The sequence below is a fragment of the Orcinus orca genome, chromosome 2 (genome assembly GCF_937001465.1).
Source record: "Orcinus orca chromosome 2, mOrcOrc1.1, whole genome shotgun sequence".
In the NCBI taxonomy this organism is placed as follows: Eukaryota; Metazoa; Chordata; class Mammalia; order Artiodactyla; family Delphinidae; genus Orcinus; species Orcinus orca.
The window spans coordinates 113,525,212-113,549,534 of NC_064560.1; the positions used below are offsets into that span (position 1 = coordinate 113,525,212).

Genomic DNA, 24,323 nt, shown 5'->3' on the forward strand with positions numbered 1-24,323 from the left:
GAGCGGAAAAAAGCGGGCGCGCCGGGAACCGCCGAGGGGCTCCGAGGGGACCCAGGCGCGCAAGGTGAGACCGCACGGGTTCGCAAGGCTCAGATGGGGTAGATGTCCAGTCCGTGGCGAGGCTCGGCTAATGCGGCCGAGTGAACGGCGAAAAGTGCAAGTCCGCCTCTACCGGTCTGCTGGGGCTGGGGAGAGGGCAGAAGAGGGGGAGAGGGTGCGAGGAGACGGGGGAGGCGTCCCCCAGATCCTCTCCACGCGGGCGGATCTGGGCTCTAAGACCAAGAGGATCGGTCAGCGCCTGCAGACCAGGCCACGCGTTCGAGCAAGGCATCCGTCCTAACACCCTTTAAGAGTCCGTGGTAACACCCACCCCCCGGAGGTCCTCGTGAGATCTCGGGGGTCTCACCGCCCTCGAGCGCCTCCCGCGCCCTGCCGGACCCCGGATTGCATCGCTAGGTTTGTACTAGAACTGCCCTGGGTTGTGGGCAAGGGGCGAGGAGAAGCAGGGGTCCGAGGGATGGCTGCGTAGGACACGGTTCTCGTGCACCCGTCCTTTTTCTATCCCAGGCTGGGTGGGGGCGGGCGCAGCGCCTCAGAGCCTCGGGTGCGGTCTGAGTAGGTTGAGGCTATTTGGAGTGGGGGGCTGGGGGAAGGGCGGGAAAGCATCCCGGACCTGGTTTGTCTGGTCATAGTCTAGTACTTAAGTGAGTTAGAAGAGTGGGGGGTGGAAGAGAGCCCCGCCAGGAGAAAGGGCGTGCGCTTTGGGCGACAGAACGTCCATACCTAGTTCCTTCTCTATCCCATCCCTGGGGGCGCTGCGTGTGAGGTTCCACCACGAGGAGGAGAGCTGCGCGTGCTGCGAGGCACGCAGTGTTTAGAAGAGGCGAAGGTAGGAAACAGCGGTCCGGGTTTGAGTGTCGGGGATGCGCCTGCTGGGGTCTGTGCGGTCCGGGTGGGTTTTGGAGGGTACCTTGAAGTGTTGTCCCCGCCCCGGCCCCTAGAGGCGCACTTCCTGCATCCGCCCAGACCAAGTTCAGATCTAGTGGGAGTTCAAAAACAAAGTACGGTGAGAAACTCAGAACAGGCAAACAAACAAAACAACAACAACAAACTTAATAAGGTCCCAAGGTTTATCTCTGATTAACTGGAGTCTAGATAGTTTGACGGGCGTGATTCAGCACCCCAAGGCTCTTCACACACCACAGCCCTTATTAGGGATTCCTACCCCAACGTGCTTTTCAGATCTTGTTCTCTTTCTCCACTTAACTCCCACTTTGGTGCAAAAGCACACATACACACGCCCACACACCTTCTTGAAGAAAAGAGACTGGGACAGGAGTTCTGGACAGGGTCCCCTTAGCCATCCAGAGCCATAAACTTTGAATGGGGTCCACCCTAACCAGAGAAATAAACCATCACATTCTAGTAGGTTTGTATCACCAATAAGAGCTCTTGGCAACTCCAGGAATGTCACCCACTCCCCCTTTGTAGAGAATTAGTAGTCTTTATGGGTTCTAGAAGAAGGGGAAGGCAGTCAGGGGAAGACTTCAGGAAGAAATCCCTGTGAAGTTACCAGAGGCCACAGAGCATTAAGAAAGTACATAAGAACTTTGAATGCTGAAGTCTGGAGCTTGTACTAGGCTATATTTCCTTAAAAGATTGTAGCCTTATTTCTTGGTCATCCCTCATACACACACAGGAACCCCACTTCTCCTGTGGTAGGTAAGGAATGGGTAACTGTATCTGAAATGCAACTGAGTATGAGAAATGCTTTAGTATTTCAAGGGAGTTCAGAAAGGGAAAAGGTGTCCCTTACCTCTCCAGGCCAGGTGAGAAAGGAGAACCCCCAAAGTGTAGGGATTGGCCCACCCTGTGAGAAAGCACCTCAGTTTTGTCACAGGAGCCTCTGATGCAGCGTTTTTGTGTCTAGAGGTCTGTTACTGGGAACTCCTTCCTTCTTGTGTCTGTATTTCTGTTTATATGAACCTGCAGGTGTATGTCTGACTATATTCTGTGCTTATTTATATTAGTATGTATTTATATCAATATAACAATCATGGTAGTCAGCTAGGGGAGAAGTGGTGGAGTGAAGATTGACATGAGATTTCTCTCAGATTAGAAAAATTCTACTGTCAGACCCTCCTTGGCAAGCCAGGGAGGAAGATGTTCCCAAGGAAAACTACAAGCTTTGTAGGAAAAGCAGGATTATTGGGTGTGGGAACTTTTCATTTCAGTCCCACCTCTTCATGCAGGAGGCCTCTTAGCTTAATAATTAAAACCAAATTAGGATCAGGGTCAATAAAAATTAACTTTAAATTGGGCAATGTAGATTAAAGAAGACCTAATTCATTAAACTGAACAAGAAGGAATTAAGGTAAATTTTATTCACCAACTGTCTTTTTGCTTTAGTCAATTTTAATGTTTTGGAGAATTGGAGATAAGTTAACATGTTCTTCTGTGCTTAAGATACAGAAACCCTTTTGTTGGTGTTTCTTTGAATCATCATGTTAATAGAGATGAGCCATTCTTATAAAATATTTTATAACCTCTCTTTGAAATAAATGCAGGAATAATGCTAATACATGACCCTGATCAAAATACATTGCACCTTTATTATTTGCCTATGTTGCAAATATTTGTTTTTGAAATTCCAGCATATAACATTTACTCTTACTTGAATACTATGTATTCAGACTTGCTTTATCTTCCTATATTAACCAAGATATTCTACATTTTATAGCCTTTCCTAAATCATATAGCCTTCCATCAAAATTGTAACGGCTTCAGTCTAGGTGTCATAAATAAAAAATTCTTAGACCAATAAATATCTGCTTTAAAATAATTATCATTGGGACTTCCTTGGTGGTCCAGGGGTTAAGACTCCACGCTCCCAATGCAGGGGGCCCGGGTTTGATGCCTGGTCAGGGAACTAGATCCCACATGCATGCCGCAACTAAGAGCCTGCATGCTGCAACTAAAAAGATCCCACATGCCGCAACTAAGACCCGGCGCAGCCAAATAAATAAATAAACAATAAAATAAAATAAATATTAAAAAGATAAGTATCACTATCACATATTTTACAAAATAATTTAATCCTCAGATTCTTACTTATCTTCAGCTGGAGTTGAAATTTATGTTTCAGATTCAATTAAACATGAACATTCATGCTTTGGAGACTCCAGCTGTTGGAAGAGGCTTTCTGAAAATTTTGTGAAAGCACTAAAAATTGACAGGGTTGGTCAAATCCCTTCCTGTCCAGTCCTTAGCCCTATGTTGGTGATAGTTAATGTTGAATGATTATGATAGAGGGCAGTGAGGGAGCACAGCTCCCTCTTGTGTGCAAAACAGAAGATGCCTCTAGCAGGGATAGGGACCCGTTCGTTCATATATTCATCCATTCCATCCACAAACTGATTGGTAAGTATATGCTGCATGCAGGGGATGCAAAAATGGAAAGACAAAGTCGTCGCCCTTTAGGAGATTAGAAGCTAATGGGTTCTAAACATTCAAACAGTTAGAGTGCAGTGTAATTATTGTGATTGTGAAGGTATGTTCAAAATGCAGTCAGAACATTAGAGGTGGGAACATCTACACTGGCCTGATGACGTCAGAGGAAACTTCACAGAGGTGGTAACACAAGCTGAGACTTGATGGGTGAAGAGTTTGCCATGGGAGTACGAGCATTCCAGACAGAGGAAATAGCATATACAAAGGCACGAAGGCTTGAAAGAGCGTGTCAGATTCAGGGAGAGGCCAGTAGTTTAGTATGGCTAGAGATTAGATTGCACAAAAGATGGAGATGGAAGTGCAGGTGGGACCAGATCACAAAGGACTTTGCATGTGATGGTGAGAAGATTAGATTTAACCCAGAGCAAAGAAGTGAAATGATTATATTTGCTTGTTAGAAGAATTGTTGTGGCACTGGGCCAGATAGGATGAGGCTGAATTAGGGCAGAGGCAGTAGGGAAGGAAATGCCTGGGTGGTTTCAAGAAATATTTAGGAGGTAAGATGGTTCAGCTCTCTGGCTTATTTGATTGGTGAGGTGGTGATGCCACCAAAGAGACAAATAAAACAGAAGAAAAAGCAGAGTGGAGACCGTGAATTCAGTTTGGGACCTGTTAAATCCAAGGCATCCTTGGAACAGCCAAGTGAAATGTCCAGAGGATAGCTGGCCCTTTTGTGTTTGGAGCCCAAGTAGGGGGTCTACGTGGAGACATAGATTTGAGAAGCATCAGCCATGGGAATGGATGCACCTGCCGAGGGAATCATGAAGAGTGCTGGAAGAAGAGAGTCAAGACAGAATCCTAGGGAGCATAAATGTTTAAGAGGGGAGAAAGAACTAGCAAAGGAGCCACAGAAGGGTTGGCCAAAGGCAGGAGACCCAGGAGAACATGGTGTCATTGAGGCCCAGGGAGGAAGCCTGAAGAAAGAGCAATTACTACAGAGAGATCAAGAATGATGAAAAGTGAAAATTTCCCTTTAGATTTAGCGCTTGGTAACCTAAAGGAGAGAAGTTGGGGATGGGAAGAAGCCAGATTCACTGAGGAAATAAGGCAGTGGACATACATAGACTATTCTTCTTCCCAAAAGCCTGGCTGTGAAAGGGAGAGAGTGGCATAAGATAGTAGCTGGAGGGGACCCAAAAGGTCAAGAGAAAGAGTTCCTTTTCTTTGTGTTCTTAAGATGGGAGAAATGTAAGCATATCCTTGAGAGAAAGAGCCAGCAGAGAAAGAGAAGCTGAAAAGTCACCAAGAGAAAGGGGGAGAACTGATGAGAAAGGTGGTGGTGAAGGCAGGCAGGATTGGAGTCAGAGCCCAAGAAGAAAGGAGATACACATTCCTCTGGAATGGGAGAGTTGAAGAGTTAAGGGAAAAAAGCAAAACTTCATGTTAAAACTGAGACAGTGTTTATTTCTCTTGCCCCAAAGACAGAATAAACATTTAAACTGTCTCTTTGTCTTTGCCTGATACCATGCTACTCCCCAGAGACAGCACCAGGAGGTGGCCAGCCTAGAAGGAGAGAGAGAGGTTGGGAGCTCCGATGTGTCATAGAGAATCACAGAATTTAGAACTAGAATGGGTCCTGGAGATCATCATATCCAACTGTAGAGGAGGAAGCCAAGAAACAGGGAGGTTGTCATTTGCCTGTCCAGTTATAAAATCAGTCAGTGAATGGGACTTTCCTGTCGGTCCAATGGTTAAGACCCCAGGATTCCAATGCAGGGGTGCAGGTTCAATCCCTGATCTGGGAACCTAGATCCCACACGCCGTGCAGTGTGGCCAAAAAAAATTTTAAATTAAAGAAAAAAAAGTCAGTGAAGAACCGGAACTAGACCCAGAACTGATTCCTGCCCAGGGTTCCCATCAAGAAGGATTGGTGAAAGAGAGAAATGGAGTAATGAAATGTCCCCTCCTTCCCAATCTGGTAGCTTCCATTTATTAATATTATTCTGTTCCAGGTACTATTCTTAACACTTTACAGACACAATCTTGTTTCATATTCACAATGACCCTATGAAGTAAACATTATCATCATCATCCCTATTTTTAAAATACACCCAAGTCTCTGTAACTTGAAGAGGCAAAGGCAGAATTCAAACACAGAGCTGCTAAACTTCTAAGCTTATTCTTTCACTGTATCACTTAACGAGACACTACCTGGTCAGACTGTAACTTACAGAGCCTCCTGGGTACCAAGGCCCCAGTACAGATTATACACAGGGAAATGAGCAGAGCTGGGTTCGTTGATTGTAAGATGCATTTTTTTTTCACATTTTGACATCTCTGAAATTGAGGTGTGTTTTACCAGCGATGGCTGTCATTGTTTAATTGGCAGTGTTTTTTCCTCTTTCTTTCTGTGTGGTACTTAAAATAATGGCATGTCTTGCAATCATTCTGTCTGGATTTAACAAAGCACAGTAAATTTAGGTGCCATTTCCCCAATATCCTGTCTGCAAAGAGACAAACTAGAGCCAAAATAGCTCTGAGATCAGGGGACAGACAGAAAAGAGCTAAGCCAGGGTTTGACCTGAAATGAAGCCTAGGAACTTAAATCAAGGAGGAAGGCTGCTGTTGATGATGTGTGGGGTAGAAGGACATCTGGCCCCAGCACTGTGCCCTAGTGGAGGGCAGGCTCCTTCAGTGCCTATTGAGGTGAGCTCAGTTCAGCTCGATTGCTCTCGAGCTGCCAGAACAGGAGCCAGGGTGCCCAAGAAAGCTTGTCAGACCAGCCTGGGCAGTGCCAGGTCTGGGAATCAGCCCTCTGATGATGTAGTTGGATTATATACTTAGCAGAGCTATCTTGCCTTTGTTCTTTGGGGAGTGAGGAGGAAAGCCAACCTTTTTGTATCTGTACCATCTTTCAGCCTTATGCCTTCTCTTGACAGAAAATATAGCTCTTTCCATGTTCTGTGATCCGTCTGCTTGTGCTGGAGGCCTGAGGGAGATAAAAGAGAATTACATTTCTTAAGACAGTCCCAGAGGAAGCAGAGAAGCCTGGAGGGTAGTGGTGGCACTGGTTTAGGGGACCTGGGGGTTAGCAAGGGAGCATGGAGTGACAGACTGATTGCCAAGACCCTTATTCTCTCACAGCTAAAAACACGTGGAGATGGATGGCTGAGGGGTAGCAGAAATGGCAGTAACAGTGGCGTCTGGTGAGCACCAGAGAAGAAGGGTGTGGTTTATTCTCTACTGGATCTCTGGCCCCAAGAACAGTGTGTGGCACATAGAGGGCACTCAGTAAACACCTGTTGTTGTAGAGCATCCGCCTCCCCTGAACAACCCCACCAGAATGGCTGCTTTGGGACACACATTCCCCTTCTACGCTGGCCCCAAGCCGAACTTCCCAATGGTCACCACCTTGGCCATCATCATCACCATCTTTATGACTTCACTGGTCACCTTCATCATCATCCTGCCAGGCATTCGGGGCAAGATGGTGAGAAACAAAACCAGCCCTGGAGACCCCAGCCCCAGAGAGACCTCGGCCTCGAGGTGAGGGGGCCAGACTTTCTGATTACAATCAGATTCAGGAAAGAGATTCTAGTCCCGAGAAAGCGTCACCCACCCTCCCAGCAGAGAGCTCCCTGCTCATTGATTCAACAGATAATTACTGAGTATCTATTATGGGCCGGGCACTTTGATCTCTGGTGACCAAGGGACCTCAGTTCTAGAACACCCTTCCCGAGTCTGGAAAGAGAAAGGGTGGATTTGGAAGGAGGGTGCTCCATCCTAAACCTGCCCACCCTGTGATGCAGAGGCTGTTCCGGATCCTGCGAGTAGTGACCAGCTTATTCATTGGAGCTGTGATCCTGGGTGAGTGTGGAGTGTAGCTGACTTGGGCAGCTGCCTGCATCCCATCTCTTCTATCCTGGCTCCCTCACAGAGGCTCTGCTTCAGGGTGGGCTTCTAGACCTCCCTGCCCGCACGCCTCCCTCACCCTGGCCTTATCCCCTCACATCTACCTTTGCCCTGACAGGTGCAAGCCTCCTGGATGCATCTCTCCGACCTTCCTAACATATTTATTCAGAGGAAAGCAGGTCAAAATGAATGCCTTTGGGGACAGGGTCTGCGGAGGCTGGAGGGAGAGAATGGTGGAGGGCTGCTTGCTTTGCTTTGGGGATTAGGCGATAGGAAACACAGAAAGTCTCTATGTTGAAGCTCTCTGTGTTTGCCCAGCATGGTTTATTATGTTAATGTTTCCTGCCCCAGCTTCTTGAGTAGTTCTCCCTATATGGGGGCAGGAAGGGAGGACAGGGGGAAGAGGATTCTGACCAGGGGAGATATTAGATTCTGACCCATTTATTCATTTATTCATCCCATACCTATTGTTGGCAAACTTACCATGAGCCAGGTCCTAGGCGGGTTAATGGATACACAGCTATGAGCAAAACTGACATGGTCCCCTTGCAGCTCTCCCTCTGGCTAACCCAGCAATGCCCAGACCTCCCTGAGTTCCTGAACATCAAACTCCCCAACCCCAGCCATGAATTTCAGTTCTGAGTGGTCTGTGGGCCAGGTCAGCACCACCACATCATACAAGGCCTTCAGTTCGGAATGCATCAGCACCGCTGTTGGGCTGCTGCAGATTGGGCTGGGAGGAGTCAACATCACGCTCACAGGTGAGGGGGGGCTCTTGCCTGGGAGGAAGGGAAAGCCTCTGCTCTGCGGCTTTGGGATCTATGTTGGGTGTGGTCTAAAGAGCTCTAGGATCCGGGCCGGGGGAGGTAGGAAGGGAAGTTCTCAGGCCTCAGAAGCTGCCTTCTCTCACTTGAGACCAGAGCCTGGTCCTCTTCCAGTGTGATAAGCCTCTGCCCAGGTAAATACCCACTCTGGCCCTCGGGTCCCTGCTGGGCACAGCTGCTCCATTCCCCAGGGACCCCAAGGCAGCAGCTGAACGGAGACCGGCTATTACAACAAGGAGTCCACCTGGCGCCTGGGGGAGAACTACGCCGAGGAGTATGCCAAGGCACTGGAGAAGGGGCTGCCAGACCCCGTGCTCTACCTGGCCGAGAAGTTCACCCAACACAGCCCGTGCGGCCTGCATGGCCAGTACCGCCTGGCGGGACACTACACCCCGGCCACACTGTGGTGAGGGTGGGACGGAGGCCCTGCTGGCCTAGACCCAGGAGTGGGGTTCCTACCCATCTCTCCCCCACTCATGTGGAGACCCCTAGTGGGACAGTCTGGCACCAGTCACCACGGTGCTTGGTTGGGAAGCCCACAGGCAGGAATCCCTACCTCACCTCTTTGGGGTGTCCTCCACCTGGGCCCCTCCAGGTAGAAGTTCACCCCAAACAAGGTAGAGGTGCCTGGGCCAGCCTTCCCCTGGCTCTCCAGGGTGGCATTCCTCTGCTGGCTGCTGGCGGATGTGATGCTGTCCATGCCTGTGCTGGTCTACGGTGGCCACGTGCTGCTGGCCACGGGTGTCTTCCAGCTGTTGGGACTGCTCTTCTTCTCCACGGCCATGTCACTCACCCTGCCCTGTCCCCTACGCTTGGGCACTGCCACACTGCACACTCACCGTGGGCCTGCCTACTGGATCACATTGACCACAGGTGAGGCCCAATCCTGAAGGCAGGGATGGGAGGACTCAGGGCTGGGGCCCGTCAGGTCCGTGGGGTTGAGCGTCTGCCTCCAGGGACCGAGAGGCACTTCTGGGGACCTTTCCCCTCTTTAAAGCCCCCTCCGTCTTAGATCCCTCATCGCTGGGTTTCCCCTTCTCAGACCCACAGCCCCTCCCTCCTCATATGTCCCTACTCCCCTGTGTCTTATCTCTGTCTCTGTCATGTCCCTCATCCCTTAACTCTCTGTTCACCCAGCTCTTCCCCAGATCTTACGATTTCATGTCCTCCCTTCCCCCAAACACTCTTCTCTGTGTCCCCCATTCCTAGAACACTTCTCTGTGCCTATTTCACATAGCCTTAAATTGCCCTGCAGTTTTATTGTCCTCTCCTGTCCCACTGTGTCCTGCCCTCCCCCCAGGGTTTCTCTGTTTTCAGAGTTCTCTCTCTCTCTCTCTCTCTCTCCTGGGATGTAATTGAAGGAGCACTGGGTTTAGAGTCCAAAAACTCAGAGCAACAGAGCCACACCAGCCATATGACCCTATGCCAGTCACTTCTCGGAGCCTAAGTTGCCCTGAAGCAGGGACGATATAGGCTTCCCTTAAGAGGGGTTCTAATGCTCTTAGCAGAAGATATCCTTGGGAAGGTGTTACTATCACTAAGGCGGGATACTTGTTGCCTCATCCCCAGGCCTGCTCTGTGTGCTGCTGGGCCTGGCCATGGTGGTGGCCCACAGGCTGCAGGCTTTCTTCGGCCACTGTGGGAGAGGACCCTGTCCTGGAGTGGGATCCTGAGGAAGGGGGACTCCTGAGCCCTCGCTACAGGTCCACAGCTGAGAGTCTCGAGCCCCAGGACATTCCTCTGTCAGAGGCTTCCTCTGAGGTGCCCTGTGAGGAGTCTGACTTGCCCTGGAAAGTTCATCTCCCTGGTGGCCACCCGGACTTCCAATCTGGCTCCAGCCTTCACTGGAACCCCCCCTCCAAAACACCACCAGAACTGCCTGCAGGATGGGTTGTATCAGGTTCCCAGCCCCAATGTGTAGGTGGAGTAGGAAAAGAGGCTCTACCTATTGATGATAAAACATGAAACAAAACAAAAAGCCCTAAGGCAGATGTTGGGGCTGCCATAAACCCTGCTGCCATGCGTGATGAGACCAAGCAGGGGCTGCCCCTCCTTCTGCCCAGCTACCCTGCCCTCCCTTGGGGCTTTGCCTCTTCGAGGTGCCATTTACTGAAACCCAGCTCCACCCACATGATGACAAACGTGTACGGGGGGCTTACAGTGCGATTCTCCCATGTTCCCTCTCATCCCTCTGCATCTCTTGTTTTCCTTTTTCCTGGCTCCCTTTTGTTCTCCCTTCACTTCCCCAGCTTGTGTGATCTCTTGGTGCAATGAATGTACTGCGAGGGAGGAGAGACCAAACTTCTTGTTCTAGATCTAATATTAACCGATTGTGCCCCATTCTCTCTGAGCTTCAGTTCTCAAATCTGCCAAATAAGACTGTAGGACTTGCCAAGGACCTAAAACAAACAAACAAAAAATCCCGGGGTTTACAGCTTTATGCCTTGCTGACATTTACCTCGGCCCTCAGACACCACCCCTTTAATGAATAAAGTGAAGCTAGTGAATAAATTCCAAAATGCCATTTCTTCTTAGCCCCCCTCAGCTGGGCCAGCGGAGGGGGATCCCACAGGGCCAGCGGGGGTGGAGGTGTGGGGGAATGACCTGCCTGGTCACTGCTACCATCCACTTGGGGTAGCTCAGGAAGATGCAGGCTCTGATTGTTCTTCTCTGGGCTCACTAGAGGGCACCCTCTCCCAGACCCTTTCCCGGGTTACTCTGCATTCTTCAGACACAGAGAATCCGGTGTCTGTGGCAAAGCAGAGAAAGAGTGTACTAGGCTGCCTCCAACCCAGGGAAGTCTCCCCAGAACTCGTATCCCGAAAAGCCTTGAAAAGCCATGGAAAATAATGGGAGAAAGTTTAAAAAAAAAAGAAGAAAGTTTATTTACAGCTCACGCTGGGAGACTCTTTCCCGGGTGCAGGCGGCACATCTGAGGCCACTGGCCCTTTCCCCCCGCGCCCCCAGCGCAGTGCCCTCCCGGAGCTCCCCAGGCCCGGTGGGCACTGCTCCCCGGCCTGCGGGGGACCAAGGCAGAGTAGGAGTCCGAGGTTGAGTCCCTTTCACAGGTTAGTACTGATGGTTAAGTCTGAGCCCCAGAACTGCTTATGCAGTGGGTTGTTGAGGATGAGAGAAGAGCTCCCTTTCGCCTGACTTTCGAGGCCCTTGACGCTTCCATCCAAGAAGGTGCGAAGAGCGCTGGTCCGAGCGTAGTGGAGACTCAGCACCGCAACTCCGAGGAGGAGGCACAGGATGCCTGTGTTAGCGCAGTCGCGGGTAAAGAGGGCGGTCAGGGCTCCAGAACCCGGCCGCCCGACTCCATCTATTGGAGGTATTTGCGTTTCTTCCCCAGACACACGCACCACGGAAAGACCTCTAATATGGCATACATGATACACGGGTTCGCACGCCACTGGGGCAAGATACCGAACCCTTCCGAACTCCCTTCCCCTCCTCTGTAAAATAGGCACAACAGTGCCTGCCTCTACGAACTACTGAGAGGGGCAAATTAGATAATATATGTGAACTCATTATGCAAACCGGAAAGCTCACGCTGGGATAAATCTCGTCTCTGCCCCCAGACACCCGGGGGCCGGTTCCCTCGGTCCTCACCCGTGGCCAGTGTGATCCAAAAGGCGGCACCGTAGTGAGTGGTGAGCTCGGAGGAGCCAAGGCGGAGCTGGCAGAGAGACACGCTGGAGATGGAGGCGAAGGCGAAGACGGAGAAGAGTACGAAGGCGCCGGTGATCAGGAGAGCCAGGCCTCCGTAGTGCGGGGCCGGCATGGAGAGCAGCACGTTGGAGAGGAGCCAGAAGCAGAACGCCACCCTGCGGGGAGGGGACCAGCGGAGCTGTGAGCCGGATTCCCCCAGCCCGCTCGGGTTCCCACGGGCTCGCCTCCCCTACCTCCCGGCCCCAGAACAAAAGCCCGGGGCTGGGATGGCGGAGGCGCAGGGAAACACTGGAGGGGAGTAGCCGGCGCCCAGCCATTGCTGGGTCTCTTCGGATTCCCACGGTCTGTACGGACCTCGTGACCATCTGCTCGCGAGGCGGCAACTCTCACCCCAAGCGCGTCGGTCTGTAACTGTAGCTCACATCCTCCGGCTCACATGCCCCCACCCCGACCCCCGCCACACACACGCACGCGCGCGCGCAAGTACGCAAAGTGTCTTCTTTCCGCGCTCACCACAGCGTGGCCGAGGCGTAGTGTCCCGCCAAGCGGTATTGGCGGTAAACCCCGCAGGGGCTGCTCGGAGTGAACTTCTCCGCCAGATAGAGAACTGGATCCGGCAGCCCCTTCTGCAATGCCTCCGTGTACGCCCCAGCATAGTTTTCGCCGATCCGCCAAATGAACTGCTCGTTGTAGTCGATGGTCTCGTTCAACTGCTGCACTGGGTTCCCTGCGGAGGGCGGCGTCGTCACCCGGCTGCGTACAGCGAGGACCGGGCAACTAAGCGGATTCGGATAGGAGAGTGAGAATCTTGAGAGAAATAGGTTTGGCAGCGGTTGGGGAAAACACAAATCAATGAGAGCCAAAAGCTATTCTATATGAGCTTGTGGGAGCTGTCCTCACAGGTCCTCCAGCTGCCCCTGCCTGCCACACCCCCCCAACCATGGTGTCTGTCAACCTCAGGAGTTCACTTCGCCGCAGCTCCTCACCTGTGAGTGTAACATTAACGCCCGCCAGGCCCACGTGTAGACCGACGTGGGCTCGGACGCGTGCCGCGCTGAAGGCCTTGTAGGATGTATTGGTGCTAACTCTGCCCACTGACCATTCTGTGCTGAAGCATACCGCTGTGGGGAGAGGCAAACCGTGGGGGAGGGGAAAGGTTAGGGAGAAGATTGGGGAGACGGGATTGGGAGGGTGGTGATGGGAGTTGGGACACTGCACAGAGATGGGGGGGTCTAGGAGTCCAAAGGGATATACACGGTAAGGGTGGAAGAGTGGGCACTAGAAGGAGCCCACTAGAAAGAGAATGGGAACAGGGAGCGGGAACCCATCCCCAGTTCTCCATTTTCCCAGGTGCCCTCAGGCCACCTCCTTCCTCACCCCAGGTCCTCTCCCCCTCTGCTGCATCACACACTCACCCACAATTTCTGCTCCTATGAACAGGCTGAGGAGAACTCTCACCAACCAGAACCAGCGCTGCAGGAACAGGAACCGGGTCAGGCCTGGGTACTGCCCAACCAGAGTCCCCAAGCTCTCCATTGACCCCATGCCACCCGGGCCTTTAGTGCTTCTGCAACTTCCCTCTCTTGCCCACTTTTCCCAGTTACATTCCTGACCTTTAAAGGCTGAAGGCAAGTCATGCAAGTCCCTCTGAGCCACTGGCATTTTCTAATGTTTTCTGGCTGCATGATTCTGCCTCCCAGCCCCATTTTCCAGTCCACCCTGCAACTGGGCTGTCTCTATCTGCTGCTCTCCCACCACCTTCATCCCCTTTCCTCTTCAGCCCTGGTCCCACCTCCTGCTTGGGTCACTGCCATGATGAGGCTCAGTGAGTCCAGAAGTGCTAGGCAGGCAGCGGTCACCTCCCTCAGGAGAGGGAGGCCTCAAGGTCTGGTCACCAAGTAGAGGAGGTGTGAACACAACCTCTCAGATATTACTAGGTGTGCCAGTTTCCCAGAAAACAAACACAAGACTCAGGGAGGCTAGGTCCTCCTAGACTTGAAAAACAGACAACTTAGGCTCTGGGAGAGGAGGGAATCTAAGAAAAAGTGCCCAGTCTGCTACAACTTCGAAGAAATTTCTGTGGAGATATCTCTGTCCCACACACATGACTCAACCCAGTGCACAGGTGAAACACAGCAGTATGAGTTGCTGGTTTCTGTCCTCTTGGCCAGAAGGTCATCACCTGAGGTCAGGATGGGAGTGGGATGGGAGTGGAGGTGCAGCCTGAGGAGAGGCAGGAGACCCCTGCAGCATGTGAAGACTAGAATCGGCACCAGGATTACTGGACTGGGCACCCACTCTCTGCAGCAGCCTCCTGAATGTTCCAGCTGGGGTCAGCCTCCGGATGTCTTGTATGGGACCTCTCCCTAACCTTGGGAAGGGGTGCTTGCTGGGCCAGACTTCTGCCTATGCTCCACCTGTCTGGTTCAGTGCTTCAGTGCATGGAAGATCTTGCCGCCGTCTTAACTGTCCTATCCTCCAGAGACATGCTATCCTTGACGCCCTCCACCCCCAGACCTAAACTTCTAGTACCCCCTTACCGAGTGGCCACGAATCCCGGGTAAGATGAGTAGGAAGCTGGCAGCCAAGGCCAAGAACACCAGAATGACAATGAGTAGCGGGACGCTGATGCCGGCGGCATGCCGGGGCTGAGGGTAGAAGGGCAGCACACCGTTCCACAGAGTCATGCTGCAACCCGGCCGAGCTGGGTCTGTTCCAACGGGGAGAGCGGTCACTGGCGTCCGAGCCCGGATCCCACTTCCCTTTACCCCGTTCCCTGCGTGCGAGGACTGGACTCAATAGACAAGTCAAGTCTGAGCGCCTCGGCTTGCCCCTAAGGAAGCGCAGAAGCTAGCTGCCCTCAGACGCTCTGGGTTGGCCGGGACGGAGTTAGGTAGGTGGGAGGGCCAGCTCTGCGTGTTCACTCTGCGTTTGGAAGTCGCACAAGACCTGAAATCCTTTTTATAGCAGCCTGGGCAGCGTGCCGAGCCATGTCGGGGCTTTGCAGCCAGGTCCCAGAGGGATAAGGTCATGCAAATGAGAGGCGGAGGTTGCTATGCAAATGAGAGGAGCCCCAACTGCATAGCAAGAGGGTGAATTCCAGTCCAGATGCTCACATCTGGTGCTGGTCTGGCTTGAGTGGACACCTGCACAGCTGGCCTCAGAGGACCCAGAGAGGAGGGTGAGAATGAAGCCGGGGAGGCTGAGGATCTGCGGAGCTGGGGAGGAGTGGTGGGGGAGAGGCAGAGAGCAGAGCAGAGAAGCAAAGATTCCAAGAAAAAGAAGACTTCTGACCCCGATGGGGGCCCTAAGCCAGAGGTCTGAGTGGGACTTGGGACCTGATCTTCCCATCCCTCATGTCCATGCACAGGCATTCACTGAGGGGTACGAGGGACTGCAGGTTCCAGATTCCCAGCTCACTAGCCACGTTCCTTTCCCTGCCTCCTCTAGGAGAAGCAGTTCCTGAGGGGTAGGACTCGAGGCTTTGTTCGGGACCTGGGAGGCTGGAGGTAAAGTCCTGCCAGGGACTGACAAGCCCCAGAGGATTTGTGCCTCCCGGGTTCCTGTGTGTGATCGGGGTTAGTTCTTCCACGGGGTGGAGGGTGGGGACCAGTGTCACTGCCTTGAGGGCTGCTTATGCGTTTAAAAAAGTGCCCCGCAGGTGCGGGTACTTGGTGACGTTTCTAAAAGCTTCGATCCAGAAGTGGACACGGCTGGTGCCTCCTCCTCCTGTGCCAACTGTCGGTGTGGGGGACGCCTGCTCCGTGTCTCTATGTACCACCTCCCACCCTTTTGGCCACAGGGTCAGCATGGTCCGTGCAAGGCCAGAGGCCCTGGTGCTCCTGGGAGCTCTGCTGACTGCACTCCTGGACCCAGCGGGTAAGTACCAGGCGCCCCTAGTTCGGGATGTCTCCCAGTTTCCCTTGGGAGTTGGGGAAGGGAGACGTGCAGGCAAGCGGCTTCCTGAGGCTGGAATATCGGGTGAGATGGCTGAGCGGCTCAGCCAGATGGGAAACTTCCTGGCGCAGCCTAGACGCCGGGCGAGTATCGCCACTTGGGTCGGGTTGGGGGCGCTCGGCGGTCTGGAGAAGCACGGGCCGAGGCCGTCGGGTCCCAGAGGGGTCGCAGGGAGGCTAGCACTGAGTGGACCACCCTCTGACCCACAGGAGGCCAGGACTCAGTCTCGCTGACCTGGGAAGTGCAGCGCTATGACGGCTGGTTCAACAACCTGAGGCACCACGAGCGTGGCGCTGCCGGTGCGTCCCGTGGTCTGGGGTGGAGAACGGCTAGTGGAGGGCAGGGTCGCGGGAGACCCGGCGCGGAGAAGCCGAGAGAGCGAGCCGCCAGCCGCCCGGCTGCCTGCGCCGCGAATTCCTGTACACCCCTGGGGACAGAAGAAGTGGTCTCGTCAGTGGGAGTGGGGAGTTGGAGGGAGGAGTAGAGCGAGTTTCGTGGGCTTGTTGGAGACGGAGTGCTCAGACAGAGCCCGGCTCCCTGCTTCCCACAGGCTCCCGACTGCGGCGCCTTGTACCTGCTAATTACGCGGACGGCGTGTATCAGGCTCTGGGGGAGCCGCTGCTGCCCAACCCGCGCCAACTCAGCAACGCCGCCATGCGGGGCAAAGATGGGCTGTCATCCAGCCGCAATCGCACAGTGCTGGGGGTCTTCTTCGGTGAGAGCAAAGTGGGAGAACGCGTCTTCGGTGAGGGTTGACCTGGCGCTCAGCTCAGAGCCTGGGGAGAGGGGCCCTGAGGCCTCTCTGCAAGTCCACAGGAGACCGATACAAGACCCCGAACCACTTCCTCTCCCCACCAAGCCTCACTTCAAGCCTTTCTTCCTTTTGGAGGGATTTGGGGGTGTTGATTTGGGGGTATTTGCTCTCCTAATCTTTCTCTTATCACTGACTACAAACCCAGGAGTGCCATTAACCCTCATTATAGCTCTTAGAAGCTGATTCCACTACCGCCCCTCTCCTGTTGTGATTATATCTTCTTTCCCCCGAAGAGGGAGGGAGAGGCAGGATCTGTTAGGAGAGGGGGACTGGCTTGGGGGAGCCCTTACATTAATTATATTATTTTGATTCTCCCAACAACATTATGGGGTGGGCGAGGAGGGTACTATAACCCCACTTTGCAAATTAGAAAAATGTTTTAGAGCTGGTGGCGCGGAATTTGCCTTGGAACATCTGCCTTCAGGCTCTTCAGAAATTGGCGTCAGCCTTGGCGGTGGGGAGTAGCAATTCTCACCAGTTTGCCCCCCGACGCCCGCAGGCTACCACGTGCTCTCGGACCTGGTGAGCGTGGAAAAGCCTGGCTGCCCAGCCGAGTTCCTCAACATCCACATCCCGCCCGGAGACCCCGTGTTCGATCGCGACCAGAGCGGGGACGTGGTGCTGCCCTTCCAGAGGAGCCGCTGGGACCCCGAGACCGGACAGAGCCCCAGCAACCCCCGGGACCTGGTGGGCGGGGCAGGCGGCTGGGGGGGGGGTGGGGCGGGACCTGAGGCAGCTGTGGAGAGGCTCCCACCACCCGCATGGGCCGCCCGGCCCTCGCCCGCCCTGAGCCGCCTCGGCCACCCGACCCCCGGCTCAGCCTCCCGCTGTCCCCGCAGACCAACGAGGCGACGGGCTGGCTGGACGGCAGCGCCATCTATGGCTCCTCGCACTCCTGGAGCGACGAGCTGCGCAGCTTCTCCGGTGGGCAGCTGGCGTCGGGGCCCGACCCCGCCTTCCCCCGGAACGCGCAGGACCCGCTGCGCATGTGGACTGCGCCCGACCCCGCCACGGGACGGCGCGGGCCCCGGGGGCTGTACGGTGAGGCGGCGGGGGCGCGGGCTTGGGGCCGACGAGGTGCGCCCCCCTCGGGCCCACCCGCGCTCAACTCCTCCCCTGTGTCCCCACCGCGCGGGCAGCCTTCGGGGCGGAGCGAGGGAACCGCGAGCCCTTCCTGCAGGCGCTGGGCCTGCTCTGGTTCCGCTACCACAACCTGTGGGCGCAGAAGCTGGCCCGCCAGCACCCGCTCTGGGAGGACGAGGAGCTGTTCCAGCACGCGCGCAAGAGGGTCATCGCCACCTACCAGGTAGGTCGCGCGGCCCTGCCCCCACGTCCTTGTCCCCGGGAGACTCCGCTGCCCCGCAGAGCCCTCCATCCTTGGACAAGCCCACCCAGAAACACCCCTCCCCAGACAGCTACCGTCTAGGGAAAGCCCCTGAGAGTGATGAGGCAAAGCGCTAGTTATACCAGAGGTTTTCTCGTGATTGTTATTTAGCTGCCCCTCCCCCCTGCCCTCGTTCCTCGTGGGCAACGGGAACCTCCTCCCCTCTCCTGTTTGAGTGTCTCTCCCGTGACTGCCCTGCCTGGTCCTCGTCTCACACCTAAGCCTTCCTTGAGCTCAGATCCTTCCTGGCCTGGCTGCTCCAGCGCTGACCTCCCATTTCCCCCGCTCTTGACCCTCAGAACATCGCGATGTATGAGTGGCTGCCCAGCTTCCTGCAGCAAGCACCGCCGAATTACACAGGTGAGGGAGTTTGGGGAACACCTGGGCTGAGGAGGGGTTTGAGGAGGGGGAGGGGGTCAGGATCTATAGACAAAGAAGACAGGTGGGTTCGTGTGACGAGTGTGTGAGGGTAAAGAGCCTATTTCTCTTCTTACCCCTGTGGACAGAGTACCGCCCTTTCCTGGACCCCAGCATCTCTCCGGAGTTCCTGGTGGCCTCTGAGCAGTTCTTCTCCACCATGGTGCCCCCTGGCGTCTACATGAGGTGAGGGAGGGTCTGGCTGAGCATCACACTGGCAGAGGTGAAGAATTAGTGGTCTTGTGGGCCTGGGGCCTTTTTTACACCCCTACAGTTTCATGGGGGAAAAGAAGCAGAATTTGGTGCCCTGAAACAGCACCCTGGGGTAGGAAGTTCAGTCTTAACAGGAAAATCTCCCCATTTCCTCCTAATGGCTGAACTTCAGTTGTTGAGAGCAGGATTTGTCCAGCAGCTGGGTCACTCTCTTCCCTCCTTCCCTTCCTACCCTGTGTGGACAAAGAGCAACCTCTACCTTCAATCCGCACTCATTGCCAAACCCCTGCCATGTTCAAGGAAGTTCCGAGGACACCTCTTAGTACTGGCCAGGCCGCCTCTGAATCCCTCACCCCACTCAACTCCACCTCAACTTCTCTGAATTCTCTTACTGCATCCTTGATTCCCCATTTCAGAAACACCAGCTGTCATTTCCAGATGGTCCTGAATGAGGGTTTTGGCAGCTCCCCAGCTCTCAGAGTCTGCAACAGCTACTGGATTCGGGAGGTCAGCCTGGGGTCAGGGGCAAGGGGAGGTGGGTCAAGGTCAGTCTCATCACACAGGCTGGGAAAAGCAACAATTCCAATTCTTAGGTGTTGCAGCTCCAGGGTGGTAGGAGTTGAAGGGTAGAGTGATCAGAAAATTATCTGGGGACAACAGCTCAAGAGAGTCTAGGACTGGCCAAGGGCCCTTTATCCTGAGGTGCTGCAGTGGTCCTGAGAAGGACCTGGCTTTAGGGAGGGGCCTGAGAACCTACCTTGAATGTGTTGTTTTATTCCAGAACCCCAATCTGAACAGTGCCGATGCAGTGAATCATCTGCTGCTGGGAATGGCCTCCCAGATTTCGGAGCGGGAGGACAACATAGTAGTTGAAGATCTGAGGGGTAAGCACTGGAGGCAGAGGGGATGAGGGCCCAGAGGTCCGGGAGCCTGGGGACCCTTCTGGGTTAAGCATCAGGCAGACCTAGGGTACCTATAAAGCAGGAACATAGATAAACGAACAGCAAACAGCCATTAGAAGAAAACAAGCTTTATTCTAAATTACCAACATCTGAGGGTGTGGGGGAAGGGTGGCACCACAATCTCTGGTGCTTAGGTCGCTAAAGGTTTTTGTCCAGCCCTATGCTGAGGTTAAGGAGGTGGGACGGGGAATTTACTGCTTGGTGACTAGAACAGTCCTGAGTCTTAGGGGAAGAGTTTTGCCAGAAAAATTGCCCCTGGTCACACATGATGACAGTGACCCTGCACCAAGGCAGGGCACATGTTGAGGAGTGCTGAGTGTGGGTAATGCCAACAGCCCAATTCAAGGCTGCTGGGCGAAGAAGGGTTAGAGGGACTGAGCCTAGAGCCTGGTCCTCTCTCCTCCTCAGATTACTGGCCTGGCCCTGGCAAGTTCTCCCGCACTGACTATGTGGCCAGCAGCATCCAACGTGGCCGAGATATGGGGCTGCCCAGCTATAGCCAAGCCCGACAGGCCTTGGGGCTGGAGACCCCAGGGAGCTGGAGTGACCTCAACACCACCGTGGACCGTCAGGTCAGGAATAGTGATGATGATAATGGCAGCTAAAGCTTTCTTGTGGTGATACTGTTCTAAGTCCTTTACACATGTAACACATTTAATCTATGTCAAGAACGTTACAGAGTAGAGACCATAATTATCGCCATTTTACTGATGACATAATTGGTAAGTCAGTCTTGGAAGCAGGATTTAAATTCAGCCATCTGATTCCAGAGTATCCTCACCACTGTGTTGTACCATTACTGCAGAGTGGCCCCTGGGTTGGGTGCCATTGTCCTATTCCTGCAGGATCTCGCCCCATGAGTTGGGTGACCCTGAAGCTGCTGATCACTGGGGATAGGCGGTCTGGGTAGTGACACACTGGTCCTCCCACCAGACTTGTCACCACCTGAGGAGTGCTGCCTAGATAGAGGACACTTCCTCAGGCCTGAGCAGCAAGCCAGGCAGCTGATGGGGTCCTGTGTTTGAGGGATGGGGCAATAGTGGCTGCCCTCCCAACACAAAACCGTATCCACGCTCACACGCTCCTCACTTCCTGTGTGGCCCCAGGTGCTGGAGGCCATAGCCGCCCTGTACAACCAGGACGTGTCCCGGCTGGAGCTACTCCCCGGGGGGCTCCTGGAGAGCCATGGGGGCCCTGGACCCCTCTTCAGCACCATCGTCCTCGATCAGTTTGTGCGACTGCGGGATGGCGACCGCTACTGGTTTGAGAACAGCAGGAATGGGTGAGGCCTGCCTGGGTTCCCACTTCAGACTCTACCTCGGCCTGGGCCCCAGACCCTCTGCCTGTAAACAGCACCCGGATGTCCCAGCACCCCTCCCCAACCCCTCTCGATCTCTTTTCTCATCTGAGTCCCTGGGCCTGAGTTTGCTGGAGACCTGTGTCCCCTTCCCATCCCAACAATTCCTGGCTTTCTCTAACTTAGGCTATTCTCCACGGAGGAAATTGCAGAAATCAGAAACACCACTCTTCGGGACGTGCTGGTGGCTGTCACCAGCGTGAACCATAGTGCCCTGCAGCCCAATGTCTTTATTTGGCAACAAGGTGGGTGGCCTGGGAGAACACAAGTAATGGTGGCAGAGAAGAGACAGAGGTTGTGTGGGGATCACTTGGTGCTGTCCAGGGAGCTGGGCACCAGGCAGCTCCTTCTGTGTTGGTCTGGGAGGCCTGCATTAGGCCACCTCCCCCAGTAGAGACTAGACTGGTTTGCAGGCTGAACCTTGTGGTCAAGTTGGGATAGATGCTGAGAGATGGGATGTGGAAGAGGAAATTTTGACGGGAACAAGTTCCAGGGAGGAGGGTTTGGGAGGGAGTGGGTACCTGGTCCTTTATAGGACAGAAGGGAAGGCTGCCTGGCCAAGGAGTGGGATCCTCAGGCCCTGAGATCTTCTGTGTCTTTCCCTCAGGTGCACCCTGCCCTCAGCCCCAGCAGCTCACAAGTGAAGGCTTGCCCCCCTGTGTGCCCCTGACTGTGACTCATTTCTTCGAGGGCAGTGGTCCTGGTTTTGGCATCACCATCGTGGCTCTGTGCTGTCTCCCCCTAGGTGAGCCCTTTACCCCTTCGCCCATTTCTCTTCTGGCTCCCCTCCTCCTCACAGACTGTCCCTGCCCCTCATTACCTGCTGGCCTGTAAGGCTAGCTCCTAGGTACATTTGAAGCCAGGCTCAAGGGGCCTTGGGAAGGGAGGGGCGGCAGCCAAAGCCTCAGTGAAGCTGTAGGCGAGGCCGCGCCCCCCCCACCCAGTGTCTCCTTCTGACCCCCTTCAGTGAGCCTGCTTATCTCTGGGGTTGTGGCCTATTTCCGGGGCCAAGAGCTCAAGAAGCTACAAAAGAAAGGCAGAGAGAGTGTGAAGAAAGAAGCAGCCAAAGATGGAATGTCAGGTGAGATGGGGCCAAGGGGCGGGAAGAGGGAAGGGGACAGATGGGGGGGCGGTGCTGGGAGAAAGAACCAGGTTACAGATGTGGGGAGAGAGCCAGGCTTTGGGGGTGCCTGCTCAGACTGGCAGAGTGGAGCTAGCCTGAGGGCAGGGGCCTGGGGACCTCTGCTGAACCACTCTGCCCCATTGTCCCTTCCCTAGCGATGGAGTGGCCGGGACCCAGGGAGAGGAGCTATCCCATCACCATCCAGCTGCTCCCAGACAGGCGTCTGCAGGTCCTGGACAGGCGTCTCTCTGTGCTCCGCACCATCCAGCTGAGGCCCCCGCAGCAGGTCCACCTCATCCTGTCCAGCAACAGCGGACGCCGCACCCTGCTGCTCAAGATCCCCAAGGAGTATGACCTGGTATGGCCCATCCTGCCTCCCCAGCTTGGGGTGCCCTCGCACATCTCCCCTCTCACGGCGAGTCCTCTCCGGCCACCCCGTCCTCAGCTACAGAGCTCAGTTGTGAAGGCTGATGCTGGGAGGAGCCACTCCTTTCAGAGGTCCCCAGCCCCACCACACTCTCCCTCTGATCCCCTTTGAGCCTCTCACCTGGCCCCAGCCGGGATGGAATGGGGGACAGCTTTTTTGTCCATCCCCCAACCCAAGACCCTCTGAGGGGAGGCTGAACCAGAAGCTTGAGCCATCCTCCCACCAGGTGATGCTGTTTAACTCCGAGGAAGAGCGAGGCACCTTCGTGCAGCAGCTGCAGGGCTTCTGTGAGAGCTGGACTCTGGGCCTTGATGTGGCTGAGATGAGTGAGAATGAGCTGTTCAGGAAGGCTGTGACCAAGCAGCAGCGGGGCCGCATCCTGGAGGTCTTCTTCAGACACCTCTTTGCCCAGGTGCCTGACTGTGCCTTTTGGAGGCAGGACCGGGCCCAGGGGTTGAAGGGACCCTGGGCTGGACAGGACCCTATGTGGGGTGATCTAAGCTTCTGCTCTGCGGGCTGGAGATTTCAGTTTCCTCATCTATGAAACAGTGATTAAAATAGGATCCATCCCTCTAGGTTGCTGTGAGGATTCAGGGAGATGGTCTACATCAGTGGTTCTCAAAGTGTGGCCCCTGGACCAGCAGCAGCAGGCTCATCTGGGAATTTGTTAGAAATTCAAGTCCTCAGGCCCTTCCCCAAGACCTAGGAAATCAGGAACTCTGGGGTTGGGGCCCACAAGCCCACCAGAGGCTTCTGATTCACTCTAAAGTTTGATAAACACTGTTCTATGTACAGGGTTTAGCCCAAGTGCTTGCTTCGTTATAGGCATTTAACAAATGGTAGTTACATGTATATGACTTTTAAAATCAGGCACATGACAGCCCTGTCTGAATTGACAAGAGAATGTATCTTTAGCCCCTTCCTCCCTGTCCACTTAATGTCTGCTGCAGCTTCTGTCCCCAGCGTAGGCTCTCTCACTTTGCATTCCCAAACCGTGCCCCTCCCCATTCCCACCCCATCCCCTGCTACAGTCACCCCCTCTGCAGGAAAGCAGAAGCCCAAGTCAGAAGTTTATCTAATGACCGGGAGCAGCCACCAGGACTCACCCTTTCTGAGCTGGACTTTGGGGAGATGTGAGAGGTCACTGAACTGCTTCCAGCCTCACCTCCTTCTCTCCTTCCCTCTGCTGCTGCCCGAGTGCAGGTGCTGGACATCGACCAGGCAGACGCCGGGACCCTGCCCCTGGATTCGTCACAGAAGGTGCGGGAGGCCCTGACGTGTGAGCTGAGCCGGGCCGAGTTTGCCGAGTCCCTGGGCCTCAAGCCCCAGGACATGTTTGTGGAGTCCATGTTTTCTCTGGCCGACAAGGACGGCAATGGCTACCTGTCCTTCCGGGAGTTCCTGGACGTCCTGGTGGTCTTCATGAAAGGTAGGGGGGGGGTGGACCATCCCAGGAGTCAGGTGTCTTTCAGCAGAGAGTTGACGGGCATCCCCCTATGTCTTGCCAGGCTCCCCAGAGGACAAGTCCCGCTTGATGTTCACCATGTATGACCTTGATGGGAATGGCTTCCTCTCCAAGGACGAGTTCTTTACCATGATGCGGTATGGGGTGGGCCCCTCCAGTCCTGAGACTTCCTGATATTTTAAACAGGAAAACAGGTCAGGTCAGAGGAGGGTAGGCGAGGAGGTTATGAGTCCATCTACATTGAGAGGTGGCCTAGGTACTATATCCTAGACGCTCAGAGCATCCAGCTTCAGAAGTTTATCTGGCCAGGCCCCTGCCTCCAGGAGAGTCTGTATTTGCAGTGCCA

The 24,323-nt window shown here is 54.4% G+C and overlaps 2 protein-coding genes across 11 annotated transcripts in view; one reads left to right on the plus strand and one right to left on the minus strand.

The window, feature by feature from the left end:
- The first annotated feature begins 15 nt into the window (after positions 1-15).
- The window catches only part of DUOX2 (dual oxidase 2), a 34,287-nt gene continuing 9,979 nt past the window's right edge, over positions 16-24,323 (plus strand). Inside the window, exons 1-22 of one of the 10 annotated variants that reach the window (XM_049705424.1) lie at positions 16-64; positions 6,595-6,656; positions 6,762-7,317; positions 15,661-15,737; positions 16,025-16,114; positions 16,366-16,530; positions 17,129-17,316; positions 17,469-17,670; positions 17,769-17,935; positions 18,313-18,373; positions 18,520-18,616; positions 19,060-19,150; positions 19,425-19,527; positions 20,014-20,177; positions 20,712-20,887; positions 21,089-21,207; positions 21,570-21,707; positions 21,930-22,043; positions 22,241-22,443; positions 22,739-22,924; positions 23,716-23,941; positions 24,021-24,114. In XM_049705424.1, the coding sequence (XP_049561381.1) occupies positions 15,668-15,737; positions 16,025-16,114; positions 16,366-16,530; positions 17,129-17,316; positions 17,469-17,670; positions 17,769-17,935; positions 18,313-18,373; positions 18,520-18,616; positions 19,060-19,150; positions 19,425-19,527; positions 20,014-20,177; positions 20,712-20,887; positions 21,089-21,207; positions 21,570-21,707; positions 21,930-22,043; positions 22,241-22,443; positions 22,739-22,924; positions 23,716-23,941; positions 24,021-24,114 (2,654 nt within the window). In that variant the 5' untranslated portion in view covers positions 16-64; positions 6,595-6,656; positions 6,762-7,317; positions 15,661-15,667. The other 9 variants (XM_049705423.1, XM_049705420.1, XM_049705421.1 and 6 more) reach the window with 9 other exon arrangements.
- DUOXA2 (dual oxidase maturation factor 2) lies at positions 11,051-14,554 on the minus strand. The gene is made up of 6 exons (XM_004281263.3): positions 14,399-14,554; positions 13,274-13,331; positions 12,845-12,979; positions 12,372-12,585; positions 11,799-12,013; positions 11,051-11,442 (listed from the first exon to the last, which is right to left on the minus strand). The coding sequence occupies exons 1-6, from the start codon at positions 14,543-14,545 to the stop codon at positions 11,249-11,251; spliced, it is 963 nt and encodes a 320-aa protein (XP_004281311.1). The 5' UTR covers positions 14,546-14,554; the 3' UTR covers positions 11,051-11,248.